Source organism: Mercenaria mercenaria, chromosome 15, assembly GCF_021730395.1.
Source record: "Mercenaria mercenaria strain notata chromosome 15, MADL_Memer_1, whole genome shotgun sequence".
NCBI classification, from domain to species: domain Eukaryota; kingdom Metazoa; phylum Mollusca; class Bivalvia; order Venerida; family Veneridae; genus Mercenaria; species Mercenaria mercenaria.
The window spans coordinates 7,789,542-7,808,267 of NC_069375.1; the positions used below are offsets into that span (position 1 = coordinate 7,789,542).

The following is an 18,726-nucleotide window of genomic DNA, read 5'->3' on the forward strand; positions in this document are numbered from 1 at the left end:
GTAGCCATTATACACTTAGATATATTACATTGATAATGTTTTCAGGAAAAAATGCCAAAAAATCGTTATAAAAGTTTTGCTCCAGTGAAAATGGGCTATTAACTAGGTGAAAAACAGCATTTTAACGTTACTTTGCATCCAGATTTTTAAAAGAAATTTACATATCAAATATTGGCTGTTTGTTGGGCAAGTGTATAATCTTTCAAAACCATTTCTTTAAGGCCCATTTGCAAACCGTTTGCGCACTAAAAGCCAGCAATGGCCTTCAAAGCGATGGTTTCCTCTCTATTTGAATAAATGTAAAACATTTTTGACATCAATGTTTAACCCCTAAAGCATATCAAACACACTGTAGGAAAAAGCTATGTGCAAACCAACAAGACTAAAAGACAGACGCAAGTCTTCGTGATTGATTACAGGTTTGTTATTCAATTATTTCTTTCTCTTTATTTTCTTTCTTATTTTTTTTGTTTGTTTTTGTTTTTTGTTTTGTTTTTGTTTTGTTTTTTATTTCCATTTTGCCTAGCTTTGCCTACCATATCTGCTTTATATTCAGGTAAAATATGTATAAAAAACGATAATTGTCTTCGCCAATGAAAAAGTTCTGTTGTTTTGCTGTTTTGTTATCGGTCATCGAAAATCATGACATATGAAGATCATATGTATCCCTTACATACGTAACATATTTCACATATTTTTTAAATAGCTAACAATAGTTTGGTTACACAATAACTGCTCGTTTGAATTCCGTTCATCACAATACAATACAATACAATACAATACAATACAAACCAAATATTTTATTTAAGTCTCACTTTTCATGCCATTACATACACATCCATATCCGTAAAATATTCATGAAAACCTTTCTAAAAGAAATTTGAGAGACTATCTATTATAAAACAATCACACATCGACAAAAAAGAAAACATAAAATATTTAAGTATTAAATGGCACTCTGATATAAGCACTCAAGGCTATACCTTTCTAAAATCAACTTGATGACCATTTAATATAAAATGTTTTAATGGTTTTTTCTCACCTACATAAAATATAATTACATGTTTGACGTCGCCGGGGTGAATTAAAGCCATTATATTAAATGATAATACACTAGATCTATAGTGTAATAAACCTTTGACGTCGACGTCGTTAAAGTATAAAAGAGACGTTGGTCAAATTGACTTGTTTTAATAGCTAAAGAAAGAAGATTTCTTTATGTTTCGGCAGGAAAATCTATCATGTGATAAAAAGGATATTACATTTGTGACTTACAACACTGAATTTATAAACTCGTTGAATAAATTGATGAAAGCCTCGCATGTTATTGTTTTATTCAACTAGTTTAAGAAATTCACTATGAAATGACACTCGTGTAATATTCTCTATTTAAAAGCAATCCTAAAGTCTTCGGACAGGTTATCAAGACTACTTATTAAAGGGTCTAACGAGAGATATCAAAGCTGAATTCAAGAAATGCCATTCTCCTGTGTCTGGCTCGTCACTTTGGTAAAATACTAACTCTAAACGCCAAATACATTATTTTGTAATAATTGAAAGAAATCTGGTTATGTTATTTCTTACTGTTAAACGTTAAAAAGGAAGCAGCAACAAATTAAAATAAAGCTAAACAAACAGGTTTTGTCACTAAGGTCAAAACCGCAATTAAACATTAACCAGGAATCAATCGGATAGGTAAGAGAACCAAACTTTAATTTTAATGTCATATTTATCCACATACCCCAATTAAGATATTTAAAAATTCAAGAGTTATTGTTAGGGTTACTCTTCTTTTCTCAAAAGATCTGGACTTTGACTCAGTGTTGACATATTTTCTGGTCCTTTAGGATCATTTAGTACATTCAGTGTTTGTATAACAAAGTGCCATTCAAACTTGTGCAAGGGGTCCTAGTGGCACTTTCAATTAACTCTCATAAAACGACTCCATCAAACGGGGTCTGCATCGTATTAATTGGTAGTATTTTTTGCTTCTAAAGGATCTTCTAGACTTTATTCTACTGAAAACTAATTTCCGTATTTAGAAGGGAGATTTTGTACTTCGAAACAATTCATACTTTCTATATTTAGACAACAGCAATATAGTTCATATCAGATCAATTTAGATATTTGTTATATTTACAAAACAATCATGTTCTTGTTCTGCATTCGCGACAGGGTCTGCTTTTATTTATTTATTCTACCAATTTTCAGTCAATGTAATACATTTACACTGTTGAAGGTTTATCAGGTTATCTGTCTATGCGAACAATGTCATACATAGATCCGTTGTCCCTTGTACGGACATCTAAGACTGTATAGCCCGCGGCGGTATAGCTTTCGCCTTCCTGATGTTGTACATTTTCAGTCCCATCGTTACTGTTAAAATATATAGCATAGAAAAGATTACTTTACTAACATTACATAAACTTAAAAAAAGTATTTGTATATACCTGCTTTTATATTAATATATTGTGTTTAACGGCATTCTATACTCTTACTAATGATTAACGTCAGCCCGCTTAGCTCAGCAGGGAGAACACAGATCTACGGATCTCGTGGCCGTCAGTTCGATCCTTTGGCTTTGCGTATGTTCTCCGTGACGATGGATAAAAGACTTTGAGTCTGTAATCAATCGTCCTAAACTTCTGATTCGTATGTGGAAGTGGGCAGTAACTTGGTTTAAACAATATTTATTTAACATAATTGCATTTGTTACAATGTTACATATATCAGATTTTAGGATTGAGTAGGAAGCTTACAGCTTTTTTAGAAACTCTCTCCCTATACATAATTTGATTTTAATGGTAACAAAATGAATCGTCTATATTACATGTTTTGCTTGCAGTTTCTTCGTTGATCAAAATGGTATGAGGCATAAATTTGTCAAACTGTAAAACAAAATTTGGCTTGGAAAAGAATACGTTTTCAGATGTATAGTTTAAATTGTTGATTTAGACTTAAATCTAAACTTTGATATACAATGTATATTGATATCTTAAAGAATGTGATAGGAAAGAAGGAAGCGAAATAGAGGAGTTGAGAGTAATAGGTCAAGAATGGGAATGTCACTTTAGACACATGGAGTTTTTAGGACTTTTCTTAAAGCTGTGTAAGTAGGGCTACGATGGCATAGAACCTGGGACTCAAAGCTATAATTACAGCCATAATTTTTAATAGTACTTAAACTACCTATCAAATCTCTTTGTTTTCTGTATGTATTTATGTACATGTAGAAATGTTGATTCATTTTGTGTGCTTCTAACGGAGCGATCACCATATAACAATGTATTTAGTGTAACAGTGGTTATTGCACTAACATTGTTTAGGAGTTCTGTGCGTTCTCTTTGATATAAAGGACATCTGAATAAGAAATGATATGAGTCTTCTACCTCCCCTCCCCCCCCCCCCCCCCCCACACACACACAAGAGGGACTGTTTACAATGTTTTTTGAACATAAATGTTCATTCAGACAGCTGCAGTGAGTCCTAAGCCTAGCATGAAGAATTTGGAGTTTGCGTTCACCTACATAATAATGACGTGGGACTTCCAGTACGTCTGAATAAAGTTGTCTTTTAAAGATTCTTAAAGTGGGAGAATTCCTGTGATCTAATGGTAGCTGGTTCCAGTCTGTGACAGTTGATGGCAGAAAGGAGTTAGCAAAAAGTTGAGTGTGACAATGCAGGTTTCTAGTATCATCGGCATTTCTAAGATTGTATACGGATGTTTCTGCAACAGTTTCAGGTACCAAGGAAGAAAGACACTGGGGAGTTAATTGATTTTTCATTTTATAGAAAAGAGTAAGTTTGTGTTTTTGTCTTCTGACTTTTAGGGGCTGGAAACCAGTTTCTTTGTAAAGATTGTAAAAGGAAACGAGTTTTGTGGCTCCAGTGATGATTCTGCATGCTTCGAGTTGGATTTTCTCAAGTTCAAATTCATCATACTGGGTGATGTTATCCCATACGACATCAGAGTATTCCAGGAGAGGCCGTATGAAAGACAAATAGATAGTTTCGAGTGATTTGCGGTCAAGCATAAATTTTAGGGTTCTCATTATGTTTATACGTTTCCATGCTTTTTCTTTAATGCTATCGATATGTTCGTGCCAGTTTCCGTCGTTTGAGAATATAACTCCAAGATGCTTGTGAGACGTCACCTCGTTTATTGGAACACCATTCATATATAGAGTAGGGTGTTGTGGCTTGTTAGTTTTACGAGAAATGAGAAGAGATTCAGTTTTTGGGGGGTTAAAATCGACCAGCCATTGCTTTGCCCACTCATCTATTTTCATTAGGTCCGAATTTAGAGTTCCGGCTGCAATGATGGGATCGTCAACAACAATGTACAGGCTAGTATCATCTGCAAAAAGTCTGATGATTGATCTGATATTAAAGACAATGTCATTGATAAAGACGATGAAAAGAAGAAGGCCTAGAAAGGAACCTTGTTGTACCCCTGCTGAGATATATACAGTATTAGAAGAACCTCCTGGAAGAACTACTTTCTGCCTTCTACCGGATAAGTAGTCATGAAACCAATTTAACAGACATCCATTTATACTGGTAGATTCCAGCTTGAACAGAAGACCTTTGTGCAAAACGCGGTCAAAAGCTTTAGAGATGTCACAGAAGACGGCGCGGATTTCTTTGCCTTCATCTAATGCTTGACAAAAAGTATTATATATAGAAAAAAGGATCTATAAGAGAGTAAGATGTTTCAGTGAAATGAGTTGGTTCATTTATTATTTGGTTGATCTTGTACTGTGTAGCTATGTCGTTTACTTTTCTATGTGTTGCTGGTTTCATCATATCTAGATTAAAGTCACCAGGTCCTGTAATAATTATATTGTTTATGTTTGTGTCGAAGGCAAGACCGATAGAATTTTCTATATTTGACAAAAGAATAGGAGAGGAGTTTGGAGGGCGGTAGAAAGTACCATAAAGAATTTGTTTACGCATAAGTTCTATCCATATACAATCGACTCCAGCTATCTCTAGATCAGATCTCCTAATAGCAGGGATGTTGTTTTTAACGTAAACAAGAACTCCACCATGGTTGTCTCCTGGTCTATCTTTTCTGAAAGGTACAGCATAATTATCGAACATGATAGAGTCAGACTCAGTGTCATTACTTAGCCTTGTTTCAGTAAAAGAGATGACATCGAAATGCTGGAGTTCTCCTTGTAATATATCTCGTTTATGGAAAAACTCTGAACATTATAGTGTACGAATGAGAGGGTCTTCTTAAAACCATCTATGAGATCAGATATCCTTTCCGCAGCCTTAACGTACTAAAACGTATTAGCGTCTGATGGCCCTTTCACGCTTCCGTAGAAACAACATTTATTACACGAAACTTATTTTGAAAATATTTCTGAAATGTCTAGGTCTGCAGCTCTCAAATACGGTTATATCTTACATCTGAGGCATATACTGACACTCTCAGACAACATCAAAAATGACATTTTGAGCGATTCGATGAAGTTCCAAAATTATCAATGTACCCTTGGTCCGTTATGGACCCCTGTGGGATTTCTGTTTATCCAGAGCTCAGATATGTTTTCATAGATTAAAAGCTGACATGCTGTACTAAAGCCCAGATAATTTCAATTCGTAATAAAGTGCTGAAAATTGGCTCCCCAATAGCAAAAAAAAAAAAAAAGTCCACGCGCATACATTTAGACGGGGTGACCCCTGCGCGTAACCCCTGACTATCTACGAATCAAAATGCGGCTTTCGTTTTCTACTTTCATTTTATTTACTTCCGGAAATAGCTGAAGGTCGAGTGACGTCATTTTCTGTGTTGTCAAAAACATACATATGCCTGGCGAGATTGCATAAATATGTGATGGCCGTCCTAAGGTTAAAGACGGCAGAGAGGATGCAGAAGATAAAGAAAAATGCAGACTGCTATTCATGTCAGGTACAGAATTTTCGTGAACATCGCCCGCTAGAAGAAGAATCATAGCCATCCAGGTTAACAGCTCAAAAGTATTAAACCGTCTCAGACCCTTTATCTTCATCTGAAATACAACAAAAAGTCCTACCCTCGCCCTATATAAGGCAAGATCTACAGACATTAGGTAATACCTGGGCTAAAGGTGCTATAGGGTGAGGGAACCCATCGTCTAAAGTGCCCTAGAAAACAGGAAATAAAAGAAAGTAGGGGAAAGTATTTGAAAAGAAAAGTAATGATTAGAACAGTAATTAGATCGCAGATGCACATTTTACTGTAATGTAAAACTTCACGACAAGATTGAATACATATGTTTTTGTAAGATTTTGAAACGGTGAGGTAATCAATTTTGTGCTCTATTGCCAATGTGGATATTTAGTTTTGGTAGCCCGCATTTTGCATGCACCCGCATGTAAATATGCCTAAATATAGACTTTAAATGACAACTATGAACCATATAGCGAATCGTGATTGGTCAGTTAAAAGGGCAAGATGAATGCGTGTGTATTTCATTGGCTTACACTAGATATGTTTACATGATGGATTTACATTTCAACACGTGTTTATGAATGGAATAGTTTACTAAATTGCAAATGTAGTTGTGACACTAGATATATCTACTTTAGTGTAAAATGTGAGTTGAAATGTTTCTATTGATAGCACTTTGAAAATCAATATGTCTAAATACATTTACCCATATACATAATTGGGATATTGTGCATACGCTGAACTGTGCTGAAAAATGAGAAAGTTTTCACGTGGATATGCTATTAAAGGCTTTGTGGTTTTCAAGGAAATGGTAAAAAGACTAGAAAATAAAGATATTTCGGAAGAATTGATTTGACATAGTGCTTACAGTTCAAGGACTTGTGATTCAGTGAGTAGACTCTCTTTTTATGTAGTAAATTATGTTCCACGGCTTTTTAAAAGTGCATGTTCTTATATTAATACTTGGATTTCAATGTGTAACATATTTATAAATTAAGCTTCTAACCAGATTGAATGAACAATTTGCAAGCACAAACATCATTAGTGATCAGTGTTTTAGTAAATTGAAATATATATACAAAAATGTATATATATTGATAAAATATTCTGCATTCAGCTAACATTTAGCTAATCACAAATATAATATATTTAACCAGACAGTATTAGATTCTATACAAAATAGCAGAAATTCATGCGTACCAAAAATGTACATGTTAAAAACTTACACAAAAAATATGTGCATGCTGCAATGTAGTACAAAAATGACAGGTATCAAAAATTAGTTTCTAGCTATTTGTACAGTGGTGATCATATTTTTTTCCTGTAAGTTTCAACGAAGTTTAGAATGAATAAATACTTATATACATATATACATACATATATACGCATACATACATACATATATATATACATGCATACATACATACATACATATATACATACACTTATATACACATACCCACATATTTATACACATACATACATATATATAAATATATACACAGACATACACATACACACACACATAACTGTTCACAATTTAAAGTAATCTGAATATTTCAAGTTTTAAGTTAGTATGGTGCACAGATCTAGTACATGACCAACTTGACATGGGTATATATTCTTACAATTTATCTTCAAGTTTTCATGAAGCTAGTCCTATTAATTTTAATGAGTTTCAAAATGATACTAGAAATACAATGGTACAGCTATCTCAATAAATGTCTATGTATAGGTGACAAATTCCATAGATAAATTTCAGGTATTATGTAAATTTCATGTTGTCATGATAATGATACTAGAACACTATGATAGCAATAACATAAAAATTCTATAGGGGACAAATATTGGTGACAATAAATTATTATCTTCTTTTTATTTCCTCATTACCACCTCCAAACCATCATCATCTTCATCATCATCACCATCATCATTTATTATTAACACACAAATTTAAAGAAGAATTCAGCAATTATACTTTTGTAACTGTAGCTCTTATTGAAACATTGTCATAAAATTGTACACTTATTTAACTTAAAATCATCTTCATTTTATCATTATCATTTTCATCATTATTAAAAACAACAATGTTCTATTATGTTATACATACAGACTAACTCAACTAGAATACTGATGTAGCTGGAGTTCTTGATGAAACCACAACAACAACAACATCAGCATCATCATCATTTTCCATAATTTTCCATTTTCTTTTATGTTACACAAACATTCAAACCTAGCTTATGTATTTATTTTATACATCTTCTGGTGAGCATCATCATCATTATCATAATAATAATAATCATCATCATCATCATCTGTATCATAAGTCAGTTATTTTCTGTTTAGTATATTCACATTATGGATAGAATTTTACACTTATTTCATATCAGCTGTTCCTTGATGAAACAACAACAACAAAAACATCATCATCATCATCATCATTTTCCATTTTCTTTTATGTTACACAAACATACTAGCCTAGCTTATGTATTTTATTTTATACATCTTCTGGTGAGAATCATCATAATCATCATAATAATAATCATCATCATCATCATCATCATCTGTATCATAAATCAGATATTTTCTGTTTTATATATTCACATTTATGCATAGAATTTTACACTTATTTCATATCAGCTTTTATCAGTTTTGGCTTTTATCTCATCAGCATTATCATCATCATCATCATTAGACACAACAATTTCCTATAATGTTTCATATACAGAGTAATTTGACATATCTACTAATGTAGCTGCAGCTCTTGGTAAAAACATCATCATCTTAATCTTCATCATCATCATCATTTTCATCAGACATCTATTTTTTACATTGTTTACCTATTTGATAGATTCTCATTCATGTATAAATAAATTATATTCATTAAGCTTTGGCTGTACATCATAATACCAACATCATTATCATCATTATTAATCATGTTCTATTATATTACAAATATAGGCACTCAACTATTTTACTAATATATCTGCAGTTCTTGATGCATCATTATCATCAGATATCTATTTAGCTATTTTCTATTTGACATATAGTATCATTTATGTATGAAACTGAACCATTATTTAACATTAACATCATCTTTGTCATCATCATCATCATCATCAGTTTATCATCATTTTTTTAATTTACAGATAATTTTTCAGCATCAGCATCATCATCAGACAGATATTTTCTATTTGATATATAGCTTCATTTATAATGAAGCTGATAAACTATTCAACATAACCATCATCATCATCATCAATTTTTTTCATCATTTAATTTGAATTTACAGATAATTTATCAGTCAATCAATCCATTCTACTACTTATAACTCACTGGGCTTCACACTGTATTTCAGAAGGTCTTCCTTACTATTTATTTTAATCACTTCATCTTTTTCTGTTAGAATGAAGATTGAACCATTGAAGGTCCAGGTACTCTTGATATTTGTTTTATCACTTTTCTTCATAAGCCTAGCTTCAAATGCTAGGTCACTTCTTTGTTTTTTGAGGTCTTCATTAATGAAGATGTCTTCTTTCAGTTCTCTCAGTTTTTTTCTCCCCTTGGTAAACTCTGTCCTTGCCCTGTAGTTTGTAAATTTTACAATAATATCCCTACACTTGTCTTTCTTCTTTTGACAAACCCTGTGACAGTTATCAATGTCTGTTTTTGTGATATCTGCTCCACTCTTTGCTGCTATATCAAGTACTATTTTGTTAACATTTTCATTGTGGTTTTCTTCATAGTTTCCTACTCTCACACTGTTTTTCCTGCTGTATTGTTCTGCCTCCTCTTGCTTCTTTTCCAGCTCTAAGTTGGTCAATTTTAATGTTTCTATTTCTTTTCTAAGATTAACTATATCATTTGCCATTTCTGATGTGGCCTCTTTAACTTGTATTTGGACTAATGACTGGACTAATAGGAGGATTTCTTCTCTTAGGGCCTCTTTGAGTATAGAGGCTATTCTTACAACATCTTGATCAGAAATTCCTGTAGGCCCACTATGTGGCTGAGCAAGAGGAGATGTCATCAAATGTGGTATAGGTGTTTGCATGTGAGGTATCATTAATAGAACCCATACTATACATATGTGGTGGGAACATTGCCATTTGTGGGGGAGAACTTCCTGTGTTTACAACTTGTGTGCAGATTTCACTTTCAAAATTTATTGTTTCATTCATAGTATTATCTCTGCTTTCCATCTCTGGGTTTGAATTTGGCATAGATTTGTTGATTTTATTATCACTTATGTCTTTTGACTTGTTTATTGGGTTTATATGTTTTGTATGTTTATATTTTTTCTCTTGATTGACTGTTTCTTCAGAGGAAGTAACTTTTCTTTTTGTAGAGGATGATCTGCTTCTGATTCGTAATTCTACATTAGGACACTTTACTTTACGCCTTGGTTTTGGACCCATTACATACACTCATTTCTGTATCTAGTGTCTATATCTAATGTCAATTATTTGTTCATATAAGCTTTATTTCATCAAGTAGATCTTGTGTCCGGATACCTACAAGTTTTCGGATATGTCAGACGTTACATTCATTGTCATTTTCCGATCTTACAAACGTCTAAATTTCACCATTATGTACATTAATATACTCATAGTTCCTTATTTCAATGCTTCCATCAATCTTTAATCGTGTAGTTTGGCTAGAACTCTCATAGACTTACATGTTTCTTATACCATTTGAATTTGATGTTGTTACCGGAAGTTACTTTTCAGGGACCAGGTTGGTACCGGTAGAGAATCCAGGAAAACTTGTTACGTTAACTGTCTGCCGTTACATAACTGAACTACTGCGAAAAACGACGCACTAAACTCAAAGCAAATCAACTACTTATGATTAACAACTTTTACCCGAGAATAACAAAAACAATGATATCGGCAGAATAGTAGCCTAGAAATAATAGATTGGTAATGGACTTGTATGTCTTTAAGTGTGCATTGCTTAAAACATTAGAAAACGAGAAATAAATGTTGTTCTTATCTATAAATGTTTCCATAACATAAATAATTGTACCTTTGGTTATTTTCCCGTTTTCCATCCCGCATATCTGAAAGATTTCAGCAAAAGTAAACGTTAGGTTAGAAAATGTCATTTTTACTAAATATATAAAAATTAATTAAACATTTGCAGAAGAATGAACTGGACGGTAGTGGAAATGCAAGCTACCGTCCACACCCTCTTGCCACGCTTGAACAGAACTCAATATGTACACATGTTATAAGAACCAGAATATAACTTACTAACAGAGACATTTGCAGATGTATTAATACGGCGGTGCACACGGAACCTTCAATGATGCACAGTGTGCAATTCGATGAAAAGCGGCGTATGGTCGCCAAATAAAATAATGGTTTTGCTCAAAACAAAACTAAACCATGTAAAAGTGGATAAATATTTTCGAAGATATTATGACATGATACTGCATCAGACGTAATAAAATTCAACCTGTACCCGTAGAAGTGTAAGATCTTTGATTTATTTGATTAAACAACTATATACAACTAAATATTCAATTGCGTTATAAAATAAGTTCAATCTGACTAAAGTGCTTGATCTTCTAAACGAAGATCTGAGAACGACCCATTCACATTCGTCTTCTGTATATTTTGGATTTCCATTATTGCTATTTTTATGTTATCCAATCAGACGACTTGTTCGATTGTCAAAGAGTAAGAAAAATATACAGTTATTCCAGGACTCGAACCCGGGACCCCTCGCTTACAAAGCAAGTGGCCTACCGACTGAGCTAACCGGCTATCTGATACATTACAACATAAGAATTGTAAATATCAAAAGTCAATGCTACAGGTAGATTTGCAAGATGTTGTAAGCTAGGCTCTGATTGGCTAGTGAAAGGGCCGTCAGAACGAGGCAATGAATAGGTCGTTTTCAGATCCTATGCGTAGCGTAATAGGAGATGTACTTTAGTCAGATTGAAAATAAGTTTTAAAACATAATTATTACGATATATCTTGATAGTCCTAAAATGCAATAAAAGCAATCATGCTAAGTACAGAAAATCGAACATGAATTATGTGTTCTTTTAAAAATATGACTGTTAACTCAGTCAACGAGAGCCTGCCATTTTCTTATTCTGCTTAGCGGCGTTACATGCTTCCTAAGGACTTCCTTGAATATTTTCAGAACATCAGCAATGACGTTTGCTACATTCACCCGATCAATCTGCTTACGGGACACGCTGAATGTTGTCCATTCCATCAATCAAACTGCCTTTATGTTGCTGGGTTGAGTTCTATACTATAAAAAGGGTTTAATGGCTTGTACTTACTTTTCAGCTGCACGGATATATATCCAGCAAAGATGATTGTAGCTATGTTTGTTATTCCCAGAATAACGCCAACTACAACTGCTGCATTATTTACACAGGTACCACCTAAAATTATAGATAAAACATTTTTCATTTTGTGAAAATACTGAATAAAATCTAGAAGACATAGAACCTAACCAGCAAAATAAATGCAATGTCGGTTTCATTGAATGTTTTTATCAAAGGTAATGAACTGTAGAACGCACCCTACGACCTATAGCTTTGGCAAAAGCAAACCTCTCTGTCTCTGTCTCTGTCTCTGTCTCTCTCTCTCTCTCTCTCTCTCATCCGCTCTCTTTCTATATATTTTGAATGGAATCCATGATCCCAAAGTACCAGAAGATATATCAACACTAAATAAAAAAAACGGTAAGGCTTATTAAAGACAGCTGTTTTGATAATTATTAAGATCTATGAAATGATCCTTTGAAAACAAAACTAGAACGTAAACAAGTGTAACAATAGCATGACGGTTTGAAGTTACCTATTTACAGAGGTTTTAGAGTAAAGGAATTAATTCAGTACCAAAGTATGAACTGCTATCTTTAATGACAAGAAATATCCAAACAGTCTATATGAATATATATCTATATCTAACCTGAAGAATCTTCTTCAGCCGAGACACCCAGTCTTCCATCTACAAATACAAAACACATTTAAGTCACATACAGTGCATGCATACGAGGTCGTTAAGGTGACTGACTTCCAATAATTTGTTCTCAACAATGTGGGTTCGAATCTTTCAAGCTGACTTGTGTGACCTTGCTATTTTGAAAACTTTAATTACCTTAATAAACATATCACAAGTTGTACAAAACAGACAATTCTGGAAGTTCATGTTTGGTAGTCAGTCCTTTTACGCTACGTTTTCCTTTTTGATTGAAACTGTTTGAACACACAGAGTCAACATAAAGCGATTTTCACAATGGTTTATTACTGCCAAGTTGTAAAATGTAAAAGTATTTTTCCGTGACTGAGTTGTGTGAAATATTGCAAAACTTAATAAAAAAGTTACAATGTAATAAATTTCTATATTATATTTTTAAATTAGAAAGCTCCACTTTATATGTCTCAAAATATGTAGTGTAAGAAATAATGAAGATATAGTTAAATTGATGTCTTAGCTGGTAAATATTCATAATAGAGACACACGATGTCTTCATTTCTTCGCGATGAAACGGGTAATTCAGAGCTGTTTATAACTATGTGGTTACGGATCGAAGTATGTGTCCGAATAAATGGGTTTAAAAATAGTCTGAATAAACAGTAAAGCACATTAGCTACAATGAAAATGCACTAACTGTAACTGTTTTCGTGCCTCCTTCAGAAAAAAAAATCACCATGGTCCAGTGATTGTAGGCGTTGCTCTAGGTTATTTATAATGTGGTTGTTGTTTGTCTTTTTTGATTGTAACATACAAATTGTATTTGTAATTTTGTAGGTGTGGTATCATCAAATATTTTCACATAAATTAAAAATACTTGTGAGAAATGTCTGTAAGCCTACTGGAATTGTGCTGCTTTGATGTTGGACTTTTGGCCAGTTTCATCGTGTTCTTTTTTATGATCTTCTTGTTGCGTATTCATATGCAGAGGCAGAGTGCTTGTATGCTTCGATTCGTTTCTTTTCTGCATTATGTTACACATTAATTTCTTAATTTCTTCACTGTCTTATAGCTTTTCTAATGCAATAATCAGTAAAACACGCAGTTGTGTTCCCCCCCCCCCCCCCCACCCCCGACAGCTCTTCAAAGGTACTCCGTTATGTTCCTTCCCTGCAGCTTTTTGCACTAGTTAAAGACTCACCACAACATAACTGTATTCGTTTGTATTTTCATGATGGTAATTATACATGGTTTGCATGAAATAATGGAAAAATAACAATTACCTAGTTACAAACTAACAGTGCTTGGTCAGTGATTGGGAAATGGATCTGGTTCGTTTTTCTTTCATTTTTGATCACTACTCTTATGTTGCTTTAGATAATTAGTCCTTTCAGTTTTTTCCCTTAAATCTTCACGGGTAGGTAAAATCTTTATACTGTAGGGGTTTACTGTAGAGCCCGCGTTATTGGAACTTTGTTATTCCTTTTGGATCTATGAATCAAGGTCTAGTAGTACTGTGGAATATTGAACCCTTCACATCGTCTCATCACTATAAAACTACTTTCAAAGTTTCAAGTAATTAACTTGAATAGGTTTTTTTTTTTTTTTTAAATTGTGCTCTGCACACGACAGATGATGTAAAGCCTTGACCTTTGAAATATTGACCCAGCCATGAGGTCTGCACATTGTCTCATCCCAACTATACATTACTGATGTAGTTTATGCGCTTTACACATCGTCCTATATGTAATGATTAAAGTTAATACATTAAATGGTAATTTAGTTATGCTGCGGATACGAAACTAAACGGACGAACAGACGGACGGACTCGCCAGCGCATAATACGTCTCTATGAAAAGTGCGTACAAAAAGGCGTTGTTTAACTTTCTAAAGCGCTTTTGTAACAGTCTTTATTGATAATATTTTTAATATTAAAGTGAAAAGTAATAACAATGTCTTACCAAGCACAAGAAATCCTGTAGCAAAAGTGACAAATAAATATCGTTGCATTTTTAACTGTGTCTTTGCAAATGATCTTGAAGCTTTAAATGCACGCGACAATACTGAAATAAATATACAAGATACAGGTTTATGTTCACTCGCATTTCATTATGTCATTGTGCTGAACTAATACCGGCAATAAATATTTTAGTGAAGAAAAAAAGAAAGAAAGAAAAACGATACGAAAATAAATGTATTCCAAAGATTGCCAATGAACATATATTGTCACATGTAAAGCTAAAACATTGACACTCTAATAAATTTCATTTCAAAGAACGTAAGTCGAGTTAAAAAGATAAAAATGCCATAAATAAAAGTACAATTTTATTCACCTGTATTTTACCTTAAATTGTTTTAAGTCGACCAGGAAGTTAACAATATTTACTCTTAATAGATAAAAACATGTACACTCTATAGTATATGATATTCAATTAATGATGTGTGCATTGTGTCAACAGATCTACTAAAACCCGTGACGGCCGTGACGACCGTGACGATGTCATCACGGAAAATATATTTTTTGTCACGGGTCTGTCACTGGTTTTGCTGTTTGTATTGTTTTAGCTTAAACTTAAACTCATGGGCAATTTATATCACGACATATGCCAGTTCTAATGATGCCATTACGTGACGAAGTCAAATTTAATGGCAATAACGTCACGTGATTGTCTTAGTAACGTCGTCAGCCAAAATGGATAGAAAATAGATGTCGTTATCTACGGAACAAATTCTCCATTTAATACGGTCCGAACAGCCGATATCGGCGCTACCGTTCAGGCCAAAAGGTGGGGAAACATGGATTTTCAAAGGAGAAGGCTTAAAAAAAACAGGATTGGAGAGCCGATGGATGAACCAAGGAACTGTGGGCCTACCTCGCCGAAATCCAAGATTGAAGAAAAAATATTTCTACATCCATACAGAGAACGGAGCTTCAAAAGAATTTGTGAAATTTGTTTATCACGAGCCGGATTGTACCGACGGTCCATTTGTAATTCAGTATATCGGAAATGAACAAGTTTCACAGCCAATGTCACACGGAAATTCAAAAAATCAGGATCGTCCTTTCTTGAGAGCTAAACCAAGCAGTTTAGAAAAATGGCTGAAACAGACAAAGTCGGAAGACCCGAATCTTGTGTATAAGAGAGAAATCCATGACGACGAGGAGCAACCCCGAGAAGCAAATACAAAACCTGAGACATAAAGGCAATACTGAACTTAGAATATCCCGTGATGCCTTATATAACCTTCATGCGCTGGCCAGAGATACAAGTAATCAATTCATTCAGGTAATAAATACTTACCAAAATTTAGTTGTTATCTGTGGACACAAGTTAATGTTTGAAGAACTTGAAAGGGTACTTTATCTCGACAATGAAAATCAGTGTCTCAGCTATGACACAACATTTCAGCTCGGAGACTTTTACGTATCTACGTTGATATTTAGACATATTCTTTTTAAAGAAATGCCTTGCATGCCAGCCCGCTTTATGCTGCACGAACGTAAGTTTCAAAATCATCACGAATTATTGTTCACCTTTTTCAAAGAAAATGTACGACTTCCCAAAACACTTTTTGCTTGTGTGACTGGCGGTGAACAAGGCATTATGAATGCTATGTCGTGCGTTCCGACTCTAGTCGATGTGAGGTGCTGGAACCATATTTTGAATGATATCGGAAGGTGGCTGACGGAGCAAGGGTTCTCGAATGCGGAAGTAAATGCTTACAAAGACCATATTCGTTTCATATTTGGGAGAGATTCAAGAGAGGAAAGTATGGCGGCATTTTGAAGAAAGAATTTTACCTCAGTTGGGAAAAGTTTCAAAATGGGCTATAGAAAAAATTACAAGGTATGACCCATACAGTGGCATAACCCAGAACCAGAGCGAAAGTATGAACAAAGTGTTAAAACAACTTAACAAATGGAAAGAAGCCCCAGCTGACGTAGTAGTACTATCATTTCTACGCCTTCATCAATATTATCTGAAGGAAATTTCTCGAGGTCGCGCAGGAATTGGTACGTACACTTTAAAACCTCAGTACATATCAGCAAAAATAGATTTTTATGAAATAATTCAATTTGCAGTTTCACAGCCTGAAGATATTGTAAATGGCATCCGCGAAAATCAGTTTTTATCAAAGGCAAAAGAGCAAATACTACCAGACGCCCTTACGCAAAGGGTTGACATTAACATTTCTCGAGCTGATGAACTCATAAAAAATGATAGAATCGTTTTTGCCCCAAGACTAGGAACATTTACAATACTCGGTCAAGATGACAAGGCTCGAGTAGTCACAATTTTCCCAGAGTCATGTTCATGCGGATGCACTAACTGCTATCATTTAATGGCTGTGAAGATGTCTTTGGGCATGGACTTAAACTCAAAAGCGCAGCCAACCCTGACTATCCTGCGCGGCCTTGATGAAAAGAAAAAGGCGGGAAGGAAACGGCCGAGGATAGGAGACTACGATTATGAGAGTTCCCCGGACAAAAAACCCGTGACAAAAGAGGTGTCACGGAAATTAGATTCTTCCGTGACGGAACCGGTCATAAGCGAACATGAAAAACCCGTCACAAAAGAGGCGTCACGGAAATTGGATTCTTCCGTGACGGAACCGGTCATAAGCGAACATGAAAAACCCGTGACAAAAGAGGCGTCACGGAAATTGGATTCTTCCGTGACGGAACCGGTCATAAGCGAACATGAAAACCCCGTGACAAAAGACCCGTCACGGAATGTAGAGTCATCCGTAACAGAACCTTCATACACAATATATATAGAAGAAAACATAGAACCTGGACAGCCAGTTGCGTCAAATACATGTGTCAGTGGACCTGATTGGTTAGATATTGGAAACCTTAAACTTAAGGACGAAAAAAAAAATTCTTTATTCACCAACAGAGTGGCTTAATGATCGGATTATAGACGCAGCAATGATTCTCATGAAGAGACAATTTCCACATATATGGGGTTTGGACAGTTGTTTAAACGCGGTCAATCTGACTTTTCCTCGTGCATATGGTAATTTTATCCAGATTGCAAACAGAACTCCAGAGCACGGTGGATCCCACTGGCTTACTTTGTCAACCATGAAAACGAACAACAAATCGGAAATAAAAATATACGATTCCAGCTTTACATCTTTAAGCTTTCAAGTTCAACAAGTGGTGTGTAATTTACTTAAGAAGGATACCCCACCAAAGAAGTCTGACAAAATTTTGTTAAAATTCATGGACTGTGCTTTTCAGGAAAATGGTAATGACTGTGGTCTGTATGCAATTGCAAATGCCATAGCGGAAGCTAACGGAATAGACCCGTGTACTCAAAAATATAATGTGGAACTTTTACGTGGGCATTTAATTAATTGTTTAGAAAAAGCTAAACTAACACCATTTCCTGCCGGTTCTAGGACCCTTGAGCATGCAAGTGGTGTTAGATACACCGCTTATCTAAAAGTATTTTGTTCATGTAGAATGCCTGAAGATTGTATGTATGTTGTTTGTGATAAATGTAAAATATGGTACCACCCTGAATGCGAGGGTCTACAAAAGATGACATACCAGCAGATGACGTTCCTTACTACTGTAAAAAATGCACAAACCCCAAAAAGCAAAATAGAAAACGCACGAAAAGAAAATGATTGTATATTTTAAGATTTGTTATTGTTAATAAAAATGTCAATAAGTACGATTTTGTGGTCAATGTTTAACCAAATATAAAGAAGCCAATCATCGGAAGCATACGAAACGTTCCGAAAATTACCGAGTCATGTCCGTCCATTGTTATACGGGGCGTTCCGTAGTTTGCCGAATACAATCCTATTTCTGAAAATAGA

General features: G+C 34.4%; 2 protein-coding genes across 2 annotated transcripts in view; one reads left to right on the forward strand and one right to left on the reverse strand.

Annotated features, from left to right (window-relative positions):
* Window positions 1-291: 291 nt before the first annotated feature.
* On the reverse strand, window positions 292-15,205 carry LOC123535570 (uncharacterized). Its single transcript, XM_053524485.1, has 5 exons — window positions 14,853-15,205; window positions 12,886-12,924; window positions 12,249-12,353; window positions 10,973-11,006; window positions 292-2,376 (listed from the first exon to the last, which is right to left on the reverse strand). Exons 1-5 carry the CDS (start codon window positions 14,899-14,901, stop codon window positions 2,250-2,252), a joined length of 354 nt encoding a protein of 117 aa, XP_053380460.1. The 5' UTR covers window positions 14,902-15,205; the 3' UTR covers window positions 292-2,249.
* The window catches only part of LOC123535350 (ras-specific guanine nucleotide-releasing factor RalGPS2-like), a 138,523-nt gene continuing 126,597 nt past the window's right edge, over window positions 6,801-18,726 (forward strand). Inside the window, exon 1 of the mRNA XM_053524483.1 lies at window positions 6,801-6,830. The gene's annotated coding sequence lies outside the window, so the exon portion shown is untranslated. The remainder of the gene's footprint in view (window positions 6,831-18,726) is intronic.

What these genes read in the sequence shown, in the direction of transcription:
- LOC123535570 (XM_053524485.1), bottom strand. Translation starts at nt 14,901, where the DNA reads ATGCAACGATATTTATTTGTCACTTTTGCTACAGGATTTCTTGTGCTT. An exon ending in TACAGGATTTCTTGTGCTTG is followed by an intron (nt 12,925 to 14,852) that starts GTAAGACATTGT and finishes TTGTATTTGTAG; the next exon opens with ATGGAAGACTGGGTGTCTCG. An exon ending in TATATCCGTGCAGCTGAAAA is followed by an intron (nt 11,007 to 12,248) that starts GTAAGTACAAGC and finishes GAAATCTTTCAG; the next exon opens with ATATGCGGGATGGAAAACGG.